We start from the raw sequence: 22,745 nt of genomic DNA, 5'->3' as shown, positions 1-22,745 counted from the left end.
TTTTCTTAAAGAAAAGTTATATAGTTATTATAATGGATTCATAGCCCCACAGGAGAAATGTGGATTTACACCCCTAATCTTTCATTTGTGGGAAATTCAGGAATGATAGCTTTATACTGTATATGAACTTCACCTCCAGTTCTGTAGAAGAGAGTTAATGGTTAGAACAGAAGTCTTTATAGACTACTAATATAGTCTCAACAGAAAGGTTAAATCAGTGTTTACTGTGTTCTTTTGGAAACTTAAAAATTAATTTCTCCATTGTCTGTTATACTAAAGCTTACCTATGTTCTTTTTCTTAAAGTTTTCTTAAAGAGAAGGTAATTTTTTTTACAATTTTATGGGAAAGCAACCTACACTTTTTGCATAGGGATATATTTCTTGTGTTTCCCCCTTAATCATGGCTGAGGGACAACATCGTCACACTAGATAATATATAAATAAAAAATAATCCTTCAATTTATATAGCGCTTTTCTGGACACTCCACTCACAAGAATTTTACAGGTAATGGGGACTCCCCTCTACCACCATCAATACGTAGCCCCACCTGGATGATGCATCAGTACAGTCACCACGCATCAGATATCAATGAGGGGGAGAACACAAAAATGAAGCCAATTAAGGGATGGGGTTTGGGTAAAGGCCAGGGTTTTTTTTAGTAAGGATACCGGGGTTAACACCCGTACACCACAAGATTTTAGACACCAAGGAACAGAAACACATTTGTTGAAGCTGTATGTGTGGAATGGCGCAGAATCCTTTAAAACAGCATCTGCAACCTTATGCAAAGTATGTACCACAGATTAATAGCTTGTAACATGTAGTGTGCCATGCTAGTAACCAGAGCCTTTCGAAGTAGGTCCCCTGGTGAACATTTCCCTGATGACATAAAAATGGAAAAATTTCCATTTGTGACACATTGCAGTTGAGACCAGTTTTTTAGTACGGAACTGGGGATTAATTCCAGCAGCCAGGTTTGTTGCCATTGGCACAGTATTTATCGAGCATTCCACTTTAACGTCCTGACCAATTAGTACACTAACCACTTTTCATTGGAGGTGACCTAGAGGATTCAGGCTTCAATGAGGTGAAAATAAACTTCTCAAATTAAACATTATAACAAACTTCTAACTGCTTAAACAGTTCATATACACAGAAAAATCTTGGTAAAAATGTCATATTCCATACAATTGCTCCTATTCAATGATCTGCAACAGGTGAATTATTTAAAAACATACCAGTCACTGTGACTCTGTGGTGTTCTGAAGTGGCTGCTTCGTAGTCATCAAGCCCTTTTTTTCTGGCTCCTCAGAGAAATTAATCACAACTCTTTATACCAGGGGTCTCATAATCAGTTCCTGGAGGGCTTCTGGATTTTGTTCCAACCACGTTCTCACTTACATTGTTGGTCTAATTATTTAATTAGCTGTATAATTGTAATACATCTAATCATGCCCTCTGAAGTTATTTATTCAATAGGTAAATGTTTCTCCAATGAACTGAATGACTTGTATAGTCAACTAAAAGACTTTACAAAACTCATACTGCATATACAGGTATAGATAATAGGTATAGGTGTAATTTATAAAATAATTAGTTTGTTCAATTGACTTGTTCCAATTAGGTTGGAGCAAAAACCAGAACACACAAGGCTTTCCAGGAACAGACTGCGATCTGTGGTTCTTATTTTATATTCACACCATTTGGACATTTTTTTTGTGCTTACCCTGAAGATTTTGTAGCCTTGAACAAGAAAAAAATGGTTGTGCTTTAATTTCACCTAGGAACGTCTTCTGCACCAATCACTGCAGTTTTCATTTAGTATTGGTGATTTTCAAGATTATAGGAGAAGTCAGGTTCCTTTCATAACTTGCATTTTTTTACATCGACATTTTAACATTTGTCCTTTGTAATTTGAATCTTGTTAACTTCTGATCTGCTTTAAATCAAATCAATGATGTCATAGCTGCATTAGCAGCTAGAGACACTTAAATATCCCAAATGACCTTGCCGAAGGCAATCCAGGATTTAAGACTCTGCCTCCATAGTGTAACTTTGATTAACAAAACGTAAAAAGAAAAGAGCAGAAAGACTTATCGACTTAGCAGCAATCTGTCTTTGTATATGCTATACCTTTTTCTGCTTTCATTTTTTAACTTTGCATACAGTGTTTGAGTTATTGACTATGTGAGGAAATCAGTAAAGATTATAAGTAAACACAGTTATGAGCACATGTAGAACAAGAATTAGCATAAATGACCTTTTTCACAAACATATTATTATAGACTTTGTTTTTTTTAACCTTCTATGCATATTTACAATATACTGTTGAATCAAAGCTATATAACATAGATGGTGAAAGGTAGCTAAATATGCAAATAATTGAATTTTGTATCTGTGGAATGAAAAAAGTCTAAGCCTAAAAAAAATTCAACAATTTCTGACCAAACACCACAAATCTTTTCAACGTAGTTAAGTATTTTACAATATCAGTATTTTTTTGTGGTGCTGTCTAAATCTAAATCTAAATTTCTTTTTAAGACCCTTACTTCAATTAACAGAGCTATTTTTTATTTTAGCATTGTTCTAATTTAGGTAACTTATTTCCAAAACATGTATAATTAGGTGTAGAGCATTAACTATCAAACTTGGGTTTTGTCCTCATTAGAGCTTTGATCTTTACACAGCAAATCATATTTTTCAATTGTCTTCAATTCACAATCACAATTTTTGATAGATGCAGATTTTTGTCCATGCTAGAGAGGTTCATGCATGATAATTGGAGACTCTACAAGCAATTGCTGATTTTTTCTACATTTTGTACCCTCTTTCTCCTATGCAATTGTTTTCTAAATTAATTTAATTTTCCATACAGTATAATAAAAACAGATGTTGATCCTTGTTTGACAGGTGTGCAGTCAGAACCCATTATCAGTGAATACACTCATTAAAATAGAGTAAAATTCCTTTGACATACACTTGGAGAGATGGTAAATTGATAGGGGACCTACATTTAAAAATTAATTCAAATTGTTTAAACTTTTAACATTTTATAGTTTTTAGATCAACAAGAGCTAATATTACAAATGGATTAGTGTTGTGTAACCGAACTAAGTCTACAAACATGTATAAACTACCCCTTGTTAATCTTATCATCTTCAATGTACCGAAAATTATTTTGTATTTTAATAGCTATTAAAATGTCTTAAAATGTGTCAACATTATTGAAACTTTTTTTGTGCACTGTGCTTCTTCAATGGCAGCACAAGAATTATCCAACAGTGTATCTTCAAAAGCTTTTTTGGTATGATTAGAATGTATTGTTATATTAAATTGATTACCTGTTAATAAAATTTGGTTAATTTGATGTATTGGTGCGATTTAGATTTAGATTAAAATCAAATAATGTTTTAGGTTTCAAATGAGTGAAATATATGAAAATCCTAAGGGGTTCACAGACTTTTTCTTGGCACTATATTGCATTTAAACGTTCCAACATGATTCCATTAACCAATCTAAGTAAAGGTTCTACTTTTACTCAGCTTCTGTTCATACCAAGATGTTCCACAGTTCCATTTTCAGGCCAATTATTGTTGCATAAAAGACATGTTATACTGGCTTTATTTCCATACAGTAATCTGTGATCATTAAAGTTACGGAGCAGCGAAGGACTTTCATTCCATCCTGAACTGCATTGTATACGAATTGTATTTCATTTTTCTTGATTGTGCTTGCGCCGTATCCTGTCAGGCCTGGCTAAACACCTGTTTCCCGTTTGAGAAGATAGTGGTATTGTGGAACACAAACGCATGCAGTATGCCCTGCTGCCTCTGAAAACAATCAGAACAGAACATTATCAAAAAAGTACTGCATGTTCACAGAAAAACAGAGGAAATAGAATATTCATTCTAAGAGCTTCATTGAAGTAAGGGCTTTTACTGGTCCTATATACAGTAGTATTATGCTCTAATTTTTATGTTTCTTGGATTTATGTACTTTTCTGTGTCTTAAAGCAATTTTAAATTTAGAAGTAAGACAGGTTTGATGCATTGAAAGTTTTTTTTTTCATTTGTTAGTGCAAGGCAAATATTAAATCTAATTATTTTCTAATAAGAACTTTCATATGCTTTTTTTATGTATGAGGAATGAGAGGGGACCTACACATGTTGATGAATGGGGAGCAATATTTGCAACATTTGCAGTTTCTTTTAGTAGCCAGGACCTCTGACTGGGATTATAGATTAGTCTGACATTATATAAACTAATTCTGAATTTGTTTTCATTAAAGTAATTCATTATATCTACAATAAGGACTGAAGGATTGCTATTGGAGGAATTATTAGAATACAAAATAGAGTCAAATTTATATGTAATGTAAAATATTATTTGTATTGTATTATAATACACATGTGGGGGGTGATGTAGAAGCAAGCTTTTAAAATAGGTACATCACAGGAAAACAGACATCCACAAGCAGTCATAAGGTAAAAATAGTCCTTGAATAGTGTAAGAAAATAAAGATAAATAACCATTAAACAAAAACTTAAACTCATCCTTGAGCTACATTTCTTACATAGTCCCTTTCTAACAATAAAATGATATATCCAGTGCCTCCAGATATATATTATATAGATATATCCTTTAGCAAAGTGAGTTACAGATTGGATAATGTTATGTGTAAATCATATTAGCATTGCACAGAGCAGAGTCATATTTGTTATAAACAATTATTTGAATTCCAGAAAACAAAAGGGTCGTTTATTCATACGTCTGCTGTAAGTATTCATTTAAATACAATTCAACAAAAACAAATCAACAATAACATACTGTACCACTCTTAGGAAGTGCAATGAAAACCTCCAGAACTATATAGAGGCCTCCCAAGATTTCTCTGGTGTATAAAGAGTTCTCTGGCTCTGGGGCTAAGGATCTGTGCCTGTGGCTGGAAGGTTGCCAGTTCAAATCCTGTGGCTGGCAAAGGAATCCTACTATGTTGGGCCCCTGAGCAAGGCCCTTAACTCCAACTGCTCCAGGGGTGCTGTACAATGGCTGAGCCTGTGCTCTGACCCCAAGCTTCTCTCTGTCTGTGTGTCTCATGGAGAGCAAGCTGGGGTATGTGAAAAGACAAATTCCTAATGCAAGAAATTGTATATGGCTAATAAAGTGATCTTATCTTAAAAGGAGGTAATACAAAGAACTGAGGCATTCAATAGAACTATACAGTACATCATCATTATATTTACGTTAAGAGAGTAAACACTGCAGGCAAATGGGCATTGACCTCCACAGTTCTGTGAATAATTGAAACTGTAACAGAATATGTTGTAGTGAAAGGGGGATTTTTTTTGCATGTGGTTTTTGCTAAAGGAACTATGTAATATTGAATCTATTTGTTTCAACATTATGGAGTTTATGGAGTACCATTAGAAAATAGTATTGTTCTGTAACATGCAAGTGACGTGCATAGCAGCATACATTGACAGATATATATCTGTAAAGCCAAACTTAAACTGAAAGTCTGAAAAGGTGACTTAGGCTTTAGTATGTGTTGGTGATTCTTAGCTTTTGCCTTTTCATAGTTTCATAGTTATATAATGTGTTTGGTAACCAAATAAATATAAATAGTATGCTTTCTCAGTTTAAGAAGAAAATAAAGTTGAGTCAATCCGAGTCAAATCACAAGAATCATTTCAATTAATTAATATTAGCAGAAATGTCCACACTGAATAAATTAAAATTCATTGTGTAAGTTGTTTGCAGGAGTTAAACAGATGAATATTTGTGGACTCATTTGTTGGCTCAGGTGTTATGAATAAGCTTGCAAACATACTGTATTTAAACCTCACACTATGTATTTTAAACTTTAAGCAGGAGGCTACATAATCATTAACAGTAGTGTGGTACTTTAACATTCATACTGGTGTTCAGAAGTGCTAATTTTGGAATAAAATATTTGTCAGATTTTGAACACCAAAAGTCAAAAAGGAACAAAGAGGAATGCTTTTCCAGGTATAATTTTAATATGTAGGGTTATAGAAAAATTGATTAAAGTAGAGAAATTATCTTAATGCTGTCTATATTTACGTAGAACTGACAAATGAAAAGAAAATCAATTCTAAATATACAAGTTTTCTTGCATTTCTCAGTGTTTAAAGTTCTTTGAAGTAACAGTATTTTTTGTTTTAAGTACAAGAATTATTCCTACAGGAAACCAACATCTTAAAATTTAATACTAAGATCTTAGCATCTTTATTAAACATGGTCTGAATATTTCCTCATTGTGTGCTCCATTATTTTCTTTTCAGGATATGCTGACTATATATATAAAATATGCAATGTTTGTTATATATTTTGTGATGGAAGGAAATCTCCTTATTTTATATATTCCCTTTAAATAGATGTAACCAAGTTATCTTTCAAGCATATTTCAGTCTCATATTTGCCATTCACAAAATGTGATGCTTGTTGCTGGAAAGCCATCTGATGGCAGTGTTGTGACTCATATGGATTTTAAATCGCAGTCATGTGCTTTACCGTAACTGTTTGTTTCATAAGGAACCAAAGCAGAAACACAGAGATTTAGAATTGAAATGAATCTTACATGTGATATTTATGTTTCTGCTAAGTCATCATTTACAAGCAGCAATAAACAACTTATCTTCACCTCTGAAAAGCATAATTTAAAACATGTTGTTTTTATTCATTCAATGATATATGATTTCAATATGAACTCAGAATGATTAGTAATTGGGGTGCAACCATAGGTTGACAATACACATACGTTGAGGGTAATTCCATATTTTAGTTTTTTTAATATCAATATAACATAACACAGTCATCAAAACATGCTAATCGTAGCACATACATTTTTCCATAACAGAGTTTGCAGCTGTTGCACAAAATGCATGAAAGTTATGTGAAAGAATATAAATTAAAAAGTACCTGATATGTCTTCCATGTAGTATAAATGAAAAACGTTAATCTTTTATGCTGCTTAAGAGCTTACAGACCAGAAGAAACATGGCTGCACAGCTCAGTGTGTTCCAATCAGTCAGCAGAAACTGTGCAGTTCTGATTAACCAGAAAAGTCGCTCATTGGTGTCATGGCGAATTTCCAAGATTTACACATGTGGTTAGAGACCCAGTGGTGCTTACAAGGGCACTGGGCAAAATTATAGGTACCAAAAACAACAACTTTGATGGGCCATTGGGACCAACATATCACAATCCATAGGCAATCTCTTGCATACTACTGAAAAACAAACTTTCTACTAACAAGTCAGAGACCAGGTGGCATACTTTAGCAGTCTAATGTAAAGTTCTTAGATTTCTAAGAACTATGCTAGACGTCAGAGAGGACTAGGGTGTGCTGTTGTTAGGGAGAACAATATTGACCTTCTGCAATGTTTCTTAATGATCGATATGTGGCAGCACCACTATGACTGGCTACATTTGTCAGGTTCATTTAATGGCTGCATGCTTTATATCAATAATGTCATGACCCTTTCATGCCATCATAGTGTCAGATTAATTTTTCACTATGCCAAAAGTTGTGGAGTGTGGTACTGGCTCTATTCTACAAAGCATGTTCTTAGATTTAAACAAAACTATCAAATAGGTATGTAAAAAAATAAACATGTTATTTGCCATACACTATGTACAGAAGTATTATGAAATGCCCAATTTTAGAAATGAATTCCAACACAAATACAATACTTTAGTTGTGATTCAGCATCATAAGGTGCAGTATATGGTATGGATTGTGGGAAATTCAGAATTAGACGGAGTACTGCATTGCTAAATTAAAGGGGACTGATCTCTGCGTGGAGAATATCCTCAATTTCGTGTTTATAATGTGCTCTTCTATGCTGTTATATGAAATATTTTATATACAACTGATGCTATACAGTATGTAATTAAATACACAGTGGAATACCTTAACACTAAACATTTCCAAAAACAGAAATTTGAGACAGTAGATAGCATTGGGCCAAGGATTGTGATAGTAATTAGAAATGTCATTTGCTTGAAATCAAAACCTGACTTTGGCCTGAATTTTGTATACTTGTACAATGATGAGAACAGGTGGTTTAGGCATTATTGAATGACATGCCAGCACTGGGCAGATGTTACATTACAAGAACATACAGTAACCCAGATGCGAGCTACAGTATGTTGCATTTTTCACTGGAATAATTCTGAAGATGATACCGAAGAAAGAATATATTGTTTGGGAATAGATATTAGTTAACTTGAAATGTATGAGAATATGTCATGTAAGTATGCATTATTGTGGTAGGTAATAGGCAGAGCAACAATGATAGTTGGTAGTTGTTGGGTATCATGTCACACAAGCTAAGATGCATGCATATAATATTAATAATCTTCAAATCTGTCAAAACAATGTACTGTAATATTGAATTCACCTTCCACACTATACCATGATAATAAACTGTAAAATATAGCATGTCGTTTTTTGTCATTAATGCAGGGGCAGCCTAGTCTCAGTACTCTCAGAAGCATGCCAGAAAAACATATGCTAATAACTCGAAAAGAGGACACTTTGTACCCTGAAAAACAGAAGGGTAATATGCAGTGACTAGCTGAACAGGAAAGCAGATTTATACTTAACATAATTTCTTTGTACATTTAGGGAGTCATATTTTTCTGTTCTGATTAATTGAAGCTTATTTTTCTTCCACAAAACGTGTAAACCATTAAAAAATCATTTGCATTTGTAAATGAGAATGTGAGCAACTGACTTTGCTTAACATGTTCACATATTTAGCTTCTGCTTCTACTTCAGTTAATTTGTATTAATTCAAAATATCTTTAATAAAGCATTTAGGATAAAATAAATCTTATATTTTTAAGATGTAAAGTACTATTCTTGCACTTTTAAACTATGTACTATAGAAAAAGCAAAAACAGCAAAACTATAGTACCAAAACTATTAGTACTGACAGTTGTACAAAGTAACTTATCCACTAGATTCAAGGGCTATCTAGCTTTTATCACTTGTCATAAATTATTCAGAAAGGTAGAGTTCCCTTTGCTCTCCTAAAGGTGTGGGTAACAAACACTCCCAAGCTTCAGTCTGGACAAATCCCATGCTATCTGTGAAGCTTCCTTCTGCTTCCTTCAGTTCCTTCAACTGCTCAATATTAGAGGTGAAAAAGCTGAGTGCACTTGGGATACATTCTGAAGTCAGAAATGGTATATATCTGTAGCACAGAAGGAGCTGGATGCAGGCAGAAAGCAAATGAAGAAGTAAACCCAGAAGGAATTGGGGATGTGGAGCTCAGTTTGCAGGTGAATCATTAAAATATTAATCATTGTTGTTATGTGCTGTTTTAAATGTGCAGACCCGTCTAGTTTGGCTCTACAAAATCATTTATGGCCCTGTCCGTGTTCTTTCACTATTTCAAACCATGAAGATTTGGTGTGATGGAGCATTTCATATATACTGTATAATTTGTCTGGCAGCAGCATGTGATACTGTATTTTTTTCTGATTCTTATTTGTTCACGTGGAAATTTCTAAATTTAAACATTTATAAAGTAGGCAATTATGAACAGAAACCTACTTTATTCTCTTTAGGTCCACATACTACTGTATGATTGAATATCCATTGCAAATCGATGAATCTAATAAAACAATGCACAGAATTAGAATACACAGAATAGAAGTATGAAAAATGTATTCATGTATTCAAGTGTATGTACGAAAGCCAGCTTAGGCAGTGTTTTAATTTCCAGAGTCCTTTCTTTAAAACAGTTTAATTTACAACTGAACTGAGTGAAAATACATCAATTTACATTTAATAAAACCGTGCATAAATTAAATTAAATTAATAACCACATTCTTAAACATTGCCAAAAGAATTTCATGCATCATGACTTCATTGGAGTAAGGCTGTCCTGAAACTAAATGTTTTGTGATACCCTGATCTCATGCATAATCAAAGTACATAGTGCCTCCTCATGTCAGGATGTTTTTTGTCTAGTTCATTCTCTCCAGGACACAATAGATTTTTAATCTATTTGTAATGTCCACTTATGAAAATTACAAGGATTGAATTAAGCAGTGAGACTGAAGTCCAACTGTACCCTTTGTTGTTGGATGGAAGACAGAATTTGATTAAATACAACTGTAAACACTGTACTATTAGAAAAACAAAACAAACCACTTTTACAGGTGATTTTGTAGCAGTTAGCCGGAGAGTTTTAATGAGGCAGTCCTTTATTTCTTATAGCACAACTACTTAATTAATTATCCCGGATAAGTGAAAAAATGTGGTTCATGCAATGGTGATTTCATTTGTGCTGAGATCTGTATTGGTCAATGAAGAAACTGTAACCTTAAATAAAACAGTGTGAGTTTTCCAATGAAAGGGAAAGAAAAATGTCCATTGGTCAAAGTTTTTAAGTTTAAAGTTTGAAAGATTTATTTGTATGGTACTATAAATTCAGTTATTTTTTGTATATTCATGTTATTCATTCAAACTTGTTATTGTAACAGCTAGATAGGGAGATAGGGACACAGCATCTAGATAGTGTCAACATTTGCACTTCTCAGGGTTTCAAAGCAGGTAGAAACAATAATAGCAGATGTTTACTGAGCTTTAGGGAATCTGAGAGACATTGATCAAAAGGAATCATCTCATAGGTAATAATGGTAATTATGTTTTTATTAATTATCATCAACAGTCTAGGAGCACAGGATAAAAGATCGGTAGACAGAAACTGAAAAGGAGAGACACAGACAGATGAGAAGTGTGCCAGGCAAGAGGGCCTTGTTCGAATCAACCAGATTCTAAGTATCTGAACCTTGTTTTTGTTTTAGAGAGCTTGCTGTCTGTTGTTTTAGGAAACTCTGATTTCCCCTAGCTAAAAACAGTCTTTCCTGGTTAATGAATGTTTGAAACAGGGAGATAGATTCACCTTAGAAACATCCAGATTTATATGAAGAGAGATTTAGCTTTGCATTATATTATGATTTATTTAGGATGCAGGTCTATCTGTCTTATTGGTCTGTTAGGAATTATATAGGATTTTTGAGTACAGGGTGTTAGCAGTCTGTGTTTTTTCTGGATCCTAGGCATCTGAAATGCCTTGTTTGTACTGTAAATAGAGTAACTTGTATGTTGCGTTGTACGTTGTTTAGTGTGTGTTATTGTCGTTGTTAATAAATATTTTATCCCAGTTGGCCTCTGATTTACTGATTTCCCCATAGATGTGCCAGACAACAAAGATCCCAGGTGCCTTTAACTATACCAATTGCAAAGGTATACTCTTGGCATATCTTTTACAGTTAGGAAATTCTGATTATTTATTATAATTATTGCTAATCCTGCTCACTCTGCATTCCATTTTAAAATCCTCTCTTATTTGTAAAATTATTATAAATACATTAATTAATACATTTAATTAATATTGTAACACCCTCGCCTGGTGGTGAGGAGGAAGCGCCCCTAGGCGCTCGTAGTACCGCTGGGCATGCTGGGAGTGGTAGCCGGGGAGAGTCTGAGGGTCAGCACGATGACCAGCGGCTGACCTTACCTGTGTAAATAATGTCCTAGTAATTCTAGTGCCCTGTGTAGTCCTGTAAAAGTGTAGTATGTTGTTAGGTAATTACCACCCTAAATATGTGTACGTGTTCCGTCAGTCTCCTCATGTGTGTGTAGATCCTGTGTTTGGTTTTGTGTGGTTGAAAACGAATAAAGCTAATGCTTGTTTGTTAATTGCGTCTCCACTTGTCCTTGTTCTGAAAAGAACCTGCAAACGCTACATTGGTGTCAGAAGCGGGCAGAATGGACAACTCGTGGCAGACAGTACCCGATTTTATTAAGCGCCGGCTGACGCTGGAAGAAACAGAACCCATCGGCAGCACACATAGGGAGCCTGAGCAACTCCTGGGTGCGACAGGTGGCCACAGCCCTTACCAGGGCTATTCAGTAGTGGTCCCGCCGGTAGAATTGGGGCGACTGGCCGCTACTCCTGGTCAGCGTGCACCCCAGATAGAGGATACTCTCCCTGCCGGAGCCGATCAGCGATTCCCACACCCATCGGCGCGGGTGAGACCAGGTCGCTACAATGGGGAAGCGCCGTGGGAAATCTACGAGGCGCAGTTCCAGCTCGCGGCCCGGACGAATGGCTGGAGCCGGGCGGAGATGGTCGGCCACCTGGCGGCGGCGCTGGAAGGAGCGGCCTGCCAGGCGCTCCTGGACGTCCTGGAGGAGGACAGAGGCGAATACACGGCGCTGAAAGCGGCTCTACAGCTGCGCTTCGGTGTGGAGGAGGCGCCGGACTTGATGCGGGAGAGGCTGGCCCTGCGGCGGCGCCAACCAGGAGAGCGACTGGGCCCGGTTGCCGCTGATGTCGTGTTCCTCGCCCGCCGAGGATACCCAACTTTCCCCCGGGAGGCGCAGCGGGAGATGGCTCTCCAGGCTTTTCTCAAGGCCCTCTCACCCGAGGAGCTGCGGCGCCACGTGCAGCTGGCCGCGCCAACATCGCTGGAGCAGGCCTTGGCCCTTGCTACACGGGCTGAGGCCGTGTTCGGGGTGGCTGGAAGCGCCAGCAGACGCAGTGCGCCCTGCTGGCTGACCGAGACGGCGACGGAGGGATCCAGCGAGGGGGAAGAGGAGCCAGCCCGGGCAGCGACCCCCGCGGAACAGCCCCGCACGCTGATTTGCAACCGCTGCGGGAAGAGGGGACACCGAGCCCGGTTCTGCCGGGCACCCGAACCTCGCACTCCTCGATCGGCGTTGGGAAACGGGAACGGGGCGGCTCAGCGTGGGGAAGGCCGCCCCTCGAACACCTCAACCCCCACTCCAGAGAGCGCTGTTAAGACCGGCGCCCCTCACGCCACCGTGGGGCGAGTCGGCTGTAGCCGGGGCCTGTACCTCCACTGCAAAATCGAGGACCAACCCTGCCTGGCCCTACTCGACACCGGTTCATCGGTAACCCTACTCCGGCCGGGCGTCCTCCCCGACACTGAGGGCACCAACCCCCCAGGATGGGAGGCCTCCAGCCTGCGGCTAAGGACCGTGACGGGACAGCTCGCTGCAGTCCGGGGGAAACAGGTGCTTGCCTTCAGTCTAGGTGCAGTGACGGTGCGCCACCCCTGCTACCTCGCACCCATCCAGGAGGACTGCATTCTGGGGCTGGACGTACTGCAGCGAGTGGGGGCCAGTTTGGACTTGAGCCGGCAGGAGTTGGTGTGGCAGGGGGAGCGACTTCACCTGGTGGAGGGCAGGCCCGGCGAAGGCCGAGGGACGCGGGCTTGCCGGAGCCGGGAGAAAAAGAGGCAGTGGCGGCGGCGGCGGCGGCGGCGGCGGCGGCGGCAGTCGCCGGGGCAGACCAGGCCTGTGAGCCGGGGAGCGAGCGTGCCGGATCCTGCTCCCGAGTCAGCCGGGGGGCCAGACAAGGCGGCGGCGGCGGGGGCCGAGCGTTGCGTGGAAGCGAGGCGCGCCGTTGAGGATCTCTACCAGCGGAGCTGCGAGGGCCTCGATCAGGACCAGCGGCAGCGGCTCCAGGAGCTACTCGCCCAGAACGAGGATCTCTTTGCGGCGAGAGATGAGGACTGCACCCGCACTGCCCTGGTCCAACACGAGATCAACACCGGCGACGCTCAGCCCATCCGCATCCCACCGGGACGCATGATTCACGCCAAGCGGACCGCTGCCGAGGAAAAGATCCAAAAGATGGCCGCAGCGGGGGTGATTGAGCCCTCCGCGAGCCCGTGGTCGGCGCCAGCTGTACTGGTAAAAAAAAAAGACGGCTCGTGGAGGTTCTGCGTCAACTACCGCAAGCTGAACGAGGTCACCCGGAAAGATTCCTACCCCCTGCCGAGGATAGATGACGCCCTAGACTACATCACCGGGTCGACCTGGTTCAGCTCCCTGGACCTCCGCTGCGGCTACTGGCAGGTACCGCTTGCTCCCGATGCTCGCCCGAAGACGGCCTTTTCTATCGGCCAGGGCCTCTGGCAGTTTACTGTCATGCCTTTTGGCCTGTGCAATGCCCCGGCGACGTTCGAGAGGCTGATGGAGAGGGTGCTGGCATCTGTCCCGCGGAACCAGTGTGTGCTGTACCTGGACGATCTGCTGGTTCATGCCCGGGGCTTCGACCAGGCCTTGACAAACCTCCAGGCGGTGCTGGCCTGCATCCGCCGTGCTGGCCTGAGGCTCAACCCCCGCAAGTGCGAGCTCCTGCGGCGGGAGGTGACCTTCCTGGGACATGTTGTTGGACCGCGAGGGGTGGCTATGGACCCAGGTAAGGTCGCCACAGTGAGGGGCTGGCCGACTCCACGCACCGTCGCGGAGCTGCGCAGCTTTCTGGGGTTGGCCTCGTACTACCGGAGGTTCGTCCGGGACTTTGCCAGCATCGCTACCCCGCTGCACCGCCTCACCGACAAGGGCCGCCGTTTTGACTGGGACTCGGGCTGTGAGACTGCCTTCGGCCGGTTGCGTGAAGCTCTGGTGGGGGCCCCCGTGCTGGCCTACCCCGACCCGCGGTTGCCGTATGTTCTCGATACCGACGCGAGTGACTCGGGGGTGGGCGCGGTGTTGGCGCAGGAGGGGCCGGATGGGGAGCGCGTAGTGGCATACTATAGTCGGGCTTTGACTAGGCCTGAGCGGAACTACTGCGTGACCCGTCGCGAGCTGCTGGCGGTGATGGCGGCGGTCCACCACTTCAGGCCGTACCTGTTCGGGACCCAGTTCCAGCTGAGGACCGACCATGCGTCCCTCACCTGGCTGCTCCACTTTAAGGAGCCGGAGGGGCAGATGGCGCGATGGATAGAGATCCTGCAGGAGTACGACTTCACTGTCGTGCACCGTGCGGGGTCTCGCCATCTCAATGCTGATGCTCTCTCGCGGCGCCCCTGCGAGGCCGCGGACTGCCACCACTGCGCCCGGCGGGAGCAGCGTGAGGAGGCTGTCCGCACCGTGGCGGGGGTGAGCACCGCGGCCACGGCCCGGGAGGGGCCGCTGGGGGTGAGCCTGCCAGACCTGGCGCAGCGTCAGACAGCTGATCCTGACGTGGGGCCGGTGCTCCGCTGGAGGGCAGCAGGAGTGCGGCCCACGCGAGAGGAGCTCGCCCCGCACCCAAAGTCCGTCAAGGCCCTCTGCGCCCTGTGGGAGGCCTTGGAGGTAAAGGACGGGGTGCTGCGCCGGGGGTGGCGGGTACCCTCCAGTGGCGAGGTACGGTGGCAGCTGGTGGTGCCTCGGTCGCTCCGCGGGGCGGTGCTCCGAGCGGTGCACGGCCAGCCGGGCGTGGGGCACTTCGGCGGTAAAAAAACCCTGCAGCGTCTCCGAGGCCATTTTTATTGGGGTCTTTGCCACCGGGACGTGGAGCGGTACTGCCGAACGTGTGCGGTGTGCGTGGCGCAGAAGGGTCCCCCCGAGCGCTCCCGGGCCCCCCTCCAACAACACCAGGTGGGGGCTCCTATGGAGCGGGTGGGGGTGGACGTTTTGGGCCCGTTTCCGCGCACCGAGGCCGGGAACCTCTACGTCTTGGTGGCCATGGATTATTTTACGAACCAGAGTGCCCCCACGGTGGCCGATGCACTGCTGGAGGGGATGTTTGCCAGGCTGGGGGTGCCGGAGGAGTTACACAGTGACCAGGGGCGTAACTTCGAGTCCCAGGTCTTCGCCAGAGTGTGCCAGCGCCTGGGGATCACTAAGACGCGGACCACACCGCTGCATCCCCAGAGCGACGGGTTGGTGGAGCGGTTTAATTGGACGCTCGCCACCCAGCTGGCCACCCTGGTGTCCCGGCACCAACGGGACTGGGACCGCCACCTCCCCCTTGCGCTCTGGGCGTACAGGACCGCAGTCCAGGAATCCACCGGGTGCACCCCGGCCTCGCTCATGCTGGGCCGGGAAATGCGAACACCGGTGGACCTGGTCTTCGGCCCGCCGCCCGGAGACGGGTCGGCACCGCCGGCTGGACCAGACTACGAGTGGGACCTGCGGCAGCGGATGCAGCGGGTGCACAGCTTTGCACGGACCCACCTGACACAGGCGGGGGTCCGGCAGAAGTGGTACTACGACCTGCGCTGCAGGGGGCCTGCCTTCCAGCCCGGGGACTCGGTTTGGGTGTACAACCCGCGCCGCCGCAAAGGCCTCAGCCCTAAGCTGGCGCCGTCGTGGGAGGGGCCCGCTGAGGTACTCGGGGTGGTGGGCGAGGTCTGCTACCGTGTCCGGTTGCGAGCACGGGGGAGAGTGGTGGTCCTGCACCGAGACCGCCTGGCCCCCTACCGGGCCCGGGAGGAGGAGCCGTGTGGGGAGGCTCTAGAGGAGCAGCCGGGGCTGGAGCCGGCCGATAGTGGGGCATCCGTGGGTCGCCAGCCGTCACCGCGGCGCAGCGGCCGCTCACGCAGGGTTCCGCAGCAGTTGGCCGAATACGAGTACAGCCTGAGGGGGGTGTTCGACGTCGGTGAGACGCCAGACGCTTCAGGTGGGGGCAGTGTAACGCCCTTGCCTGGTGGTGAGGAGGAAGCGCCCCTAGGCGCTCGTAGTACCGCTGGGCATGCTGGGAGTGGTAGCCGGGGAGAGTCTGAGGGTCAGCACGATGACCAGCGGCTGACCTTACCTGTGTAAATAATGTCCTAGTAATTCTAGTGCCCTGTGTAGTCCTGTAAAAGTGTAGTGTGTTGTTAGGTAATTACCACCCTAAATATGTGTACGTGTTCCGTCAGTCTCCTCATGTGTGTGTAGATCCTGTGTTTGGTTTTGTGTGGTTGAAAACGAATAAAGCTAATGCTTGTTTGTTAATTGCGTCTCCACTCGTCCTTGTTCTGAAAAGAACCTGCAAACGCTACAATATGAATTGGTTCTCCACGTATAATATACTGTATGGTACAAATCTCTATACTATTACTTACTAATTGTAATTTTAATTGTAAGCATTTTTTTTCAATATGAATTTCAACTGGACTGAAAGACACTCATTCTCTGTAAGAAAAACAATGTGTAGCAAAACATTTGACTAAAACAATCCACAATTAAACTGCATTTTACTCAAGTCAGTGCAATTTAACACTGAAAAAACAGACTTTAAAATAGAACAGAAAAAATGTAAATTGCTTCTTACAGCAAAGAAAACTACCACAATTTATTTTTGGCGAATAATTTTCAACCTATCAATAAAACAAATCAAAATATATATTTAAGTATACTGTATCTCTTTGTAGCTGGGCAGTTACAATTCAAGGTGATTAAAAAAACTACATTTTTATTACTGTTAATACAGTTGTCATGAAAATAGATATGTTCTATACAGTACAATACCGAATCTGGAAAAACAAAATGCCATCTTCATTAGTGTTATACAATTTCAATGTGGTGCCTCTCTACTGTTTTTCAGAGGTAGGATCCATAGAAGATATGGATAAAAATGTCTAGGAAGATTATTATTTTTCAAAACTGCAGAAGAAATATTCTTGATATTTTGTATGAAATCCTTGACTGATCTTAACTAGATCATAAATCAAGTGTGTGCCCTTTGAAACATCTTCTATTAATATATCACAGAATTTCTTTGTCTTGCACTTATGTAGCTAGAGTTCTATGCTAAAGAAAAAAATATTATACAGTATATACATTTCAAAAGCTTACAAGGATTGTGTTACTTTATGTTCCTTTAAGAATGTTTAATGCCTGTTTAACAATAATGTTATTCAAGAGCTCCCAATAGCAGTAAATCTTCATTTGGTCTTTGTTGTAGCCGTGTGATAATTGATAGTGTGTAATTTTGCTTTATGAGGTTAGAGTATTATTACCTATAAGTACTGTGCTACACAGTACAGTATTATAGTTTCCTTGGAAAATGAATCCATAAGACTTGTGTTTGCAGTCATAATATTTTGAGTAAGAAGTATTAATACACACAGTTATACAGTGATATATTTGCTGTCCACTGTATAATTGAAATGTTGGGGGGAAATGTTTTGATAGTTACGAATTCTAGGTATTTTACAAAGTATGCTTTGTAGCAGATGATACATCCATTCATTGCTCATATTAAATTAAAGCTTCATCATCTTGTATTTTATAAATTAAAAGCCAGGTATCTCATGGTGGATTAATCTGGGTAGAAATTAGAAGCTTCTTTACGCAAATCATCTGTTGAGCAAATAAATATTAATGACTTTAATATTATTTTTTGTTAAAAGCTAAGCTATATCTTTTTTGGTTTGCATTGTTTAAGACACTTTTCACCTATTAAATAGTAGACTTTAGCAGGCTAAATCTCCATTGTTTTATTAATTTTATTTTGTATAGCAATTTAACAATAATATTTTTCCTGAAGTATGAAAATGCAATATATGCACATAAATTCCAACTTCTACAAATATTATTAAATTAATCTTCAGCCTAAAAAGAATGAATAGTGCTATTTATATAGTAGTTAGTAAGCAACAAACAGTCTATTGTTAAGCTGAATTTATATTTATTCTGAAAATTCTCATTCTCATTTATTCTAATTCTCAGTGAATCACCATTTGCTGAAACAGCTTAGAATACTCTAGTTAAAAGTATTCACATTTAAAGTTTAACCTTGCCATAGCTTTCTGTTTTGCATACTTAAATTAATCCTTTTTCCTCATGAACAACAGAAATCACAGAAACCTCATACCAACATGGACAGATATATGCTTTTTATGTTTTTTATGACAGCTGCTACTGGTCAAACAGACGCTGCATTTTCTACAGTATATGTGCAGAATTGTGTAGTCTATAAATCAGAGTTATCTGAGCCACTGAATTGTCTATGTGTAAGGCCATTAATTCTTGTAATGGGACTTGTAATGTTGTTGTACAGTATGTTGTTCTAATTGTTCTTAACTAAAAAAAAATACTGTTCTAAAATTATATATAGAACTATATATAGTTCTATATAGAACTATAACATAATGCGGCCACCGTCATGCTTGACAGAAGGCATGGTAAATATTATCTAATAAATAACTAATTTCTCTCAAGTAAGACCTGAGGCCTTAACAGTTTCTAATAGTTGTAAATAGTAACAGTCTAGTGCATCTGTTAAGAAAGTTGGAGTAGGGAAATGACCTGCTTTCCTACCAACTTTCCCACCATAGATGCTTTTGCATTTATGTTTCAGTTGTGTCTTCTTGGACTTCAAAACCTTTGCTAAATGTTTGCAAGATTCCATTTGGAATGGAGTTTTTTTTTCCAGTTCCATACAATCCCCATGAAGTGGCTGCATGTTGCTGACCACAGACATTTTCTCCCATCTCAGCCACTGAACTCTGCAACTCTTTTAATTTCACCTTTGACCTCATGGTGGCATCCCTCACCCATTTCCTCCTTGCCCGGCTACTCAATGTGGAAGGACAGTCAGATCCTGACAGTATCTGGGTTCCTTCTACTTCTTAATGATTGGCCTCACCATCCTTGAAGGGATAATAAGGGTCTTTTAAATATTTCATCCCCTTCTCCAGATCTATCTTTATATTCTAAGATGGCGTCATTTCATGACGAACTTTTCCTGTGTGGCTCTCTCATTTATGTTGATTATTATTGTGTTATGTCTTATTTTTTGTGTAAAAAATATTACCTATGATCAACAAACACTAATGGATCTAACATTTAGAGCTTTGGATATGACTTCAGTGGAATCAAAGGTACAAGACTTTGCTTCTCAAGCACAGAGCAAATGGGGACATGAACACAAGAGGAAGCAGGGTAAGAGAAGCGGCGTGTTAACGCAACTCTGGCAGTGTGTCTGCTGGCCCCTGCTCCCAAGCATCCTGCTTGCAAATGTGCAATCGCTGGACGATCTTCACAGTCAGATCAACACTCAGTGTTACATGAGAGACTGCTTTGTCTTCTGTTCACTGAAACATGGCTGAAACCCATAGATCTGAATACTAGATTTGAACCCATTGAATACTAGATTTCCTGATGGGCAGACCTCAGGTGGCAAAAACTGGCAACAATATCACCACTACAGTGATCCTAAACACTGGAAGTCCCCAAGGCTGCTGTCTCAGCCCTAGCCTGTACTCCTTCTTCACCTATGACTGTTCAGCCATATACAGCTGAAACCACATTATCAAATTTGCTGATGACTCCACAGTTATCTGGCTGATCAGTAATAATGATGAGTACACATATAAGAGTGAGGTGGAGTATCTCACAAGATGATGCCTTGATATAAATATGGTCCTCAATGCTATCAAGACAAAAGAACTCATGGACTTCAGGAGACCCAAAGAGAGTCACACCCCAATCATAATCGAGGGTACAACAGTGGAAACTGTCAGCTGCTTCAGATTCTTCAGTGTGCAGATCTCAACCAACTTGGCTTAATCTCACAGGACTGTAGCCTTCTGAAAAAGGCACAACAGTGTCTGTACTTTCTGCAGTGCCTAAAGAAATGTGGTATAGGGAAGCTGCTACTGCTACTTATAGGATGTGACTTACGATCAATCGGTGAGATTCACACCATCCGCTGTCATAGTAAAGCCCAATCCATCATTCAAAATCCCAATCATCCCAGCCACAAACTGTTCTCCCCACTGCGCTCTGGCAAGTGGTACTGCACTATTAAAGAAAAAACCACTAGACTGAAGAACAGCTTCTACCTTGCAGCAGTGTGCATCATAAACAGCTGCCTCAGAACTCAATACATCTCTGCTCTAAGCACTTTTTACTTGGACTACCATGTGCTTACAGTATGTTCATTACAACATATATATATATATTGTTCTTTATCACATATTTATTTTTCTGGTTGTTTATTCTACCATGTATTTATTGTTCTGGTTGTTTATTCTACCATGTATTTATTGTTCTGGTTGTTTATTGACTGTACATATTAGCAATATTTATTATGTACCATTTTATAATGTTCTGTCTACATTGTGTGGTGTTGTCTGTTGTACTGTGCTGTGCATATCCTGAGTGAAAGGGTTTAAAAATAGCATTCCAATGTAAGGGTATATAGCAGTAAACTCCTCTACTCTACTCTGTACATTGTGTTGTTTTGAAAACTTCTTGGTCTTCATGACTCCATATAGAGACTTGCATTTTCCTTGAAATCATGTGAAATACTACTATTACACACATAGGCCACTCAACTAATTACTTAACTAATTTAGAATGCCACAACAAAGGGTTTGAATGCTTATCCAATCATAACCTTTTCATTTTTCATTCATATTATCTGTTTACTTTTTCTTTTTTTTTGCTTAGAATGTGCTTAGAAAGCGTGGCACAATGTGAAAATTATGCAAGGGTCTGAATACTTTTGCAAGGCTCTGTAATGTAACATATAAGTGTATGAATTCATGCAAAAATAATAGAAAACCTGAGTACAAAAAAGGTACACTACAAAATGAAGTAGATTTGTATGATAAACAACAAGCAATTTCATGGAATATAAGCAACTAAACCAATTTCTCTTTTGCCTAAGGTCACTTTCCATTGAGCCACATACCAAAGCTTCTCTTTGATTACAAAACAGCTACTATAAACATGTGTTATACTTGGAAGTGAAATAAGTTAATAGGATTGATTTGTATTAGACAAGGTCATGGAATGGAACTCCCTAATTACAAAACTGTTCTAGAAACCACACACAAAGCAAATAAATAGTGTAACAGATAATGACTAACCAGTTGTTAATAAACAGTAATTACAGCAGTGATAAAGAATAATTGAATAAATATATACTGTGTACACTGTATATATCCACTGTGAAAAGTACTTACCCTGTAATTAACATGGATTGCCAGTCAAGCCAACATGATTTGGTGTTTTGACATACTGCTTATTTTAAAGTCAATTGATTGCATATATGTAAATAAGCAAATTTAACAATTTATTGGAGGTTTTTTGTATATTTTGTATTTTGTATCTTTTCTAACAGAATGAAAAGTCACCTGGGCGCTCAGCAAGTCGATCAAGCAACATCTCCAAGGTAAAAAGAAGTAATTGATTTTCTTCACTATGTTATTACATTGTTTGGATAATCAATACTAAAAAATGTTACTTTTATAACTTTACTGTTTGATATATGAGGTGGCTTGACTAAACTTGATTTTCTGCATTCAATAGGTGATAAACCTTAATATATAAATATGGAAAATATTGTCATTTATTGACTGTCTGAAACATGGATTTAACTCAAACTCTATTACATTGTAGTTCTGTACTAGAAAATCTAAATCTTCAATATCTTCTTTACATATATTTTTATAGAACACTTCTGATGCACAAGGCTTAAAGCACTTAACATCCATCCATTTTCTAACCTCTTTATCCAATACCGGATTATGGGGGAATTGAAGCCTATCCTGGCAGGTAATGGGCATAAGGCAGGAAACACTCTGGATGGGACGCCAGTCCATCACAGGGCACACACACAAACTCACACCAGGGCCAATTTTTCCAAAAGCCAGTTAAACCTCCAGTATGTCTTTGGACTCAGGGAGGAAACCAGAGAACCTCGGGGAAAAAAAACACCCAAACATGGGGAGAACATGCAGAATCCATCCAGATAGCACCCCAGGTCACAAATATAACTCAGGGCCCCGGTGCTGCAAGACAGTTATGCCACAGTATCCACTGTGCCACCAATTCACTTAACAATGATATGAAAAAAACAGTAACTAAACAGAATTTATAAGCTGTTAAAAAATTAATTAAAATTAAATTAAATTAAAAAATACAAAATTTTTAAAAAGTGACCATAAAACTATCAAATCAGAA

The 22,745-nt window shown here is 41.1% G+C and overlaps 1 protein-coding gene across 2 annotated transcripts in view; it reads left to right on the top strand.

Moving 5' to 3' along the window:
- marchf1 (membrane-associated ring finger (C3HC4) 1) overlaps nt 1-22,745 on the top strand; it is a 128,195-nt gene that overhangs the window by 80,960 nt on the left and 24,490 nt on the right. For both annotated transcript variants that reach the window (XM_088911895.1, XM_088911884.1), the window contains exon 3: nt 21,904-21,954. In XM_088911895.1, the coding sequence (XP_088768021.1) occupies nt 21,904-21,954 (51 nt within the window). The remainder of the gene's footprint in view (nt 1-21,903; nt 21,955-22,745) is intronic.

The sequence above is a fragment of the Atractosteus spatula genome, chromosome 1 (assembly GCF_055471065.1).
Source record: "Atractosteus spatula isolate fAtrSpa1 chromosome 1, fAtrSpa1.hap1, whole genome shotgun sequence".
In the NCBI taxonomy this organism is placed as follows: domain Eukaryota; kingdom Metazoa; phylum Chordata; class Actinopteri; order Semionotiformes; family Lepisosteidae; genus Atractosteus; species Atractosteus spatula.
This window is presented reverse-complemented; position numbering and strand designations above follow the sequence as displayed.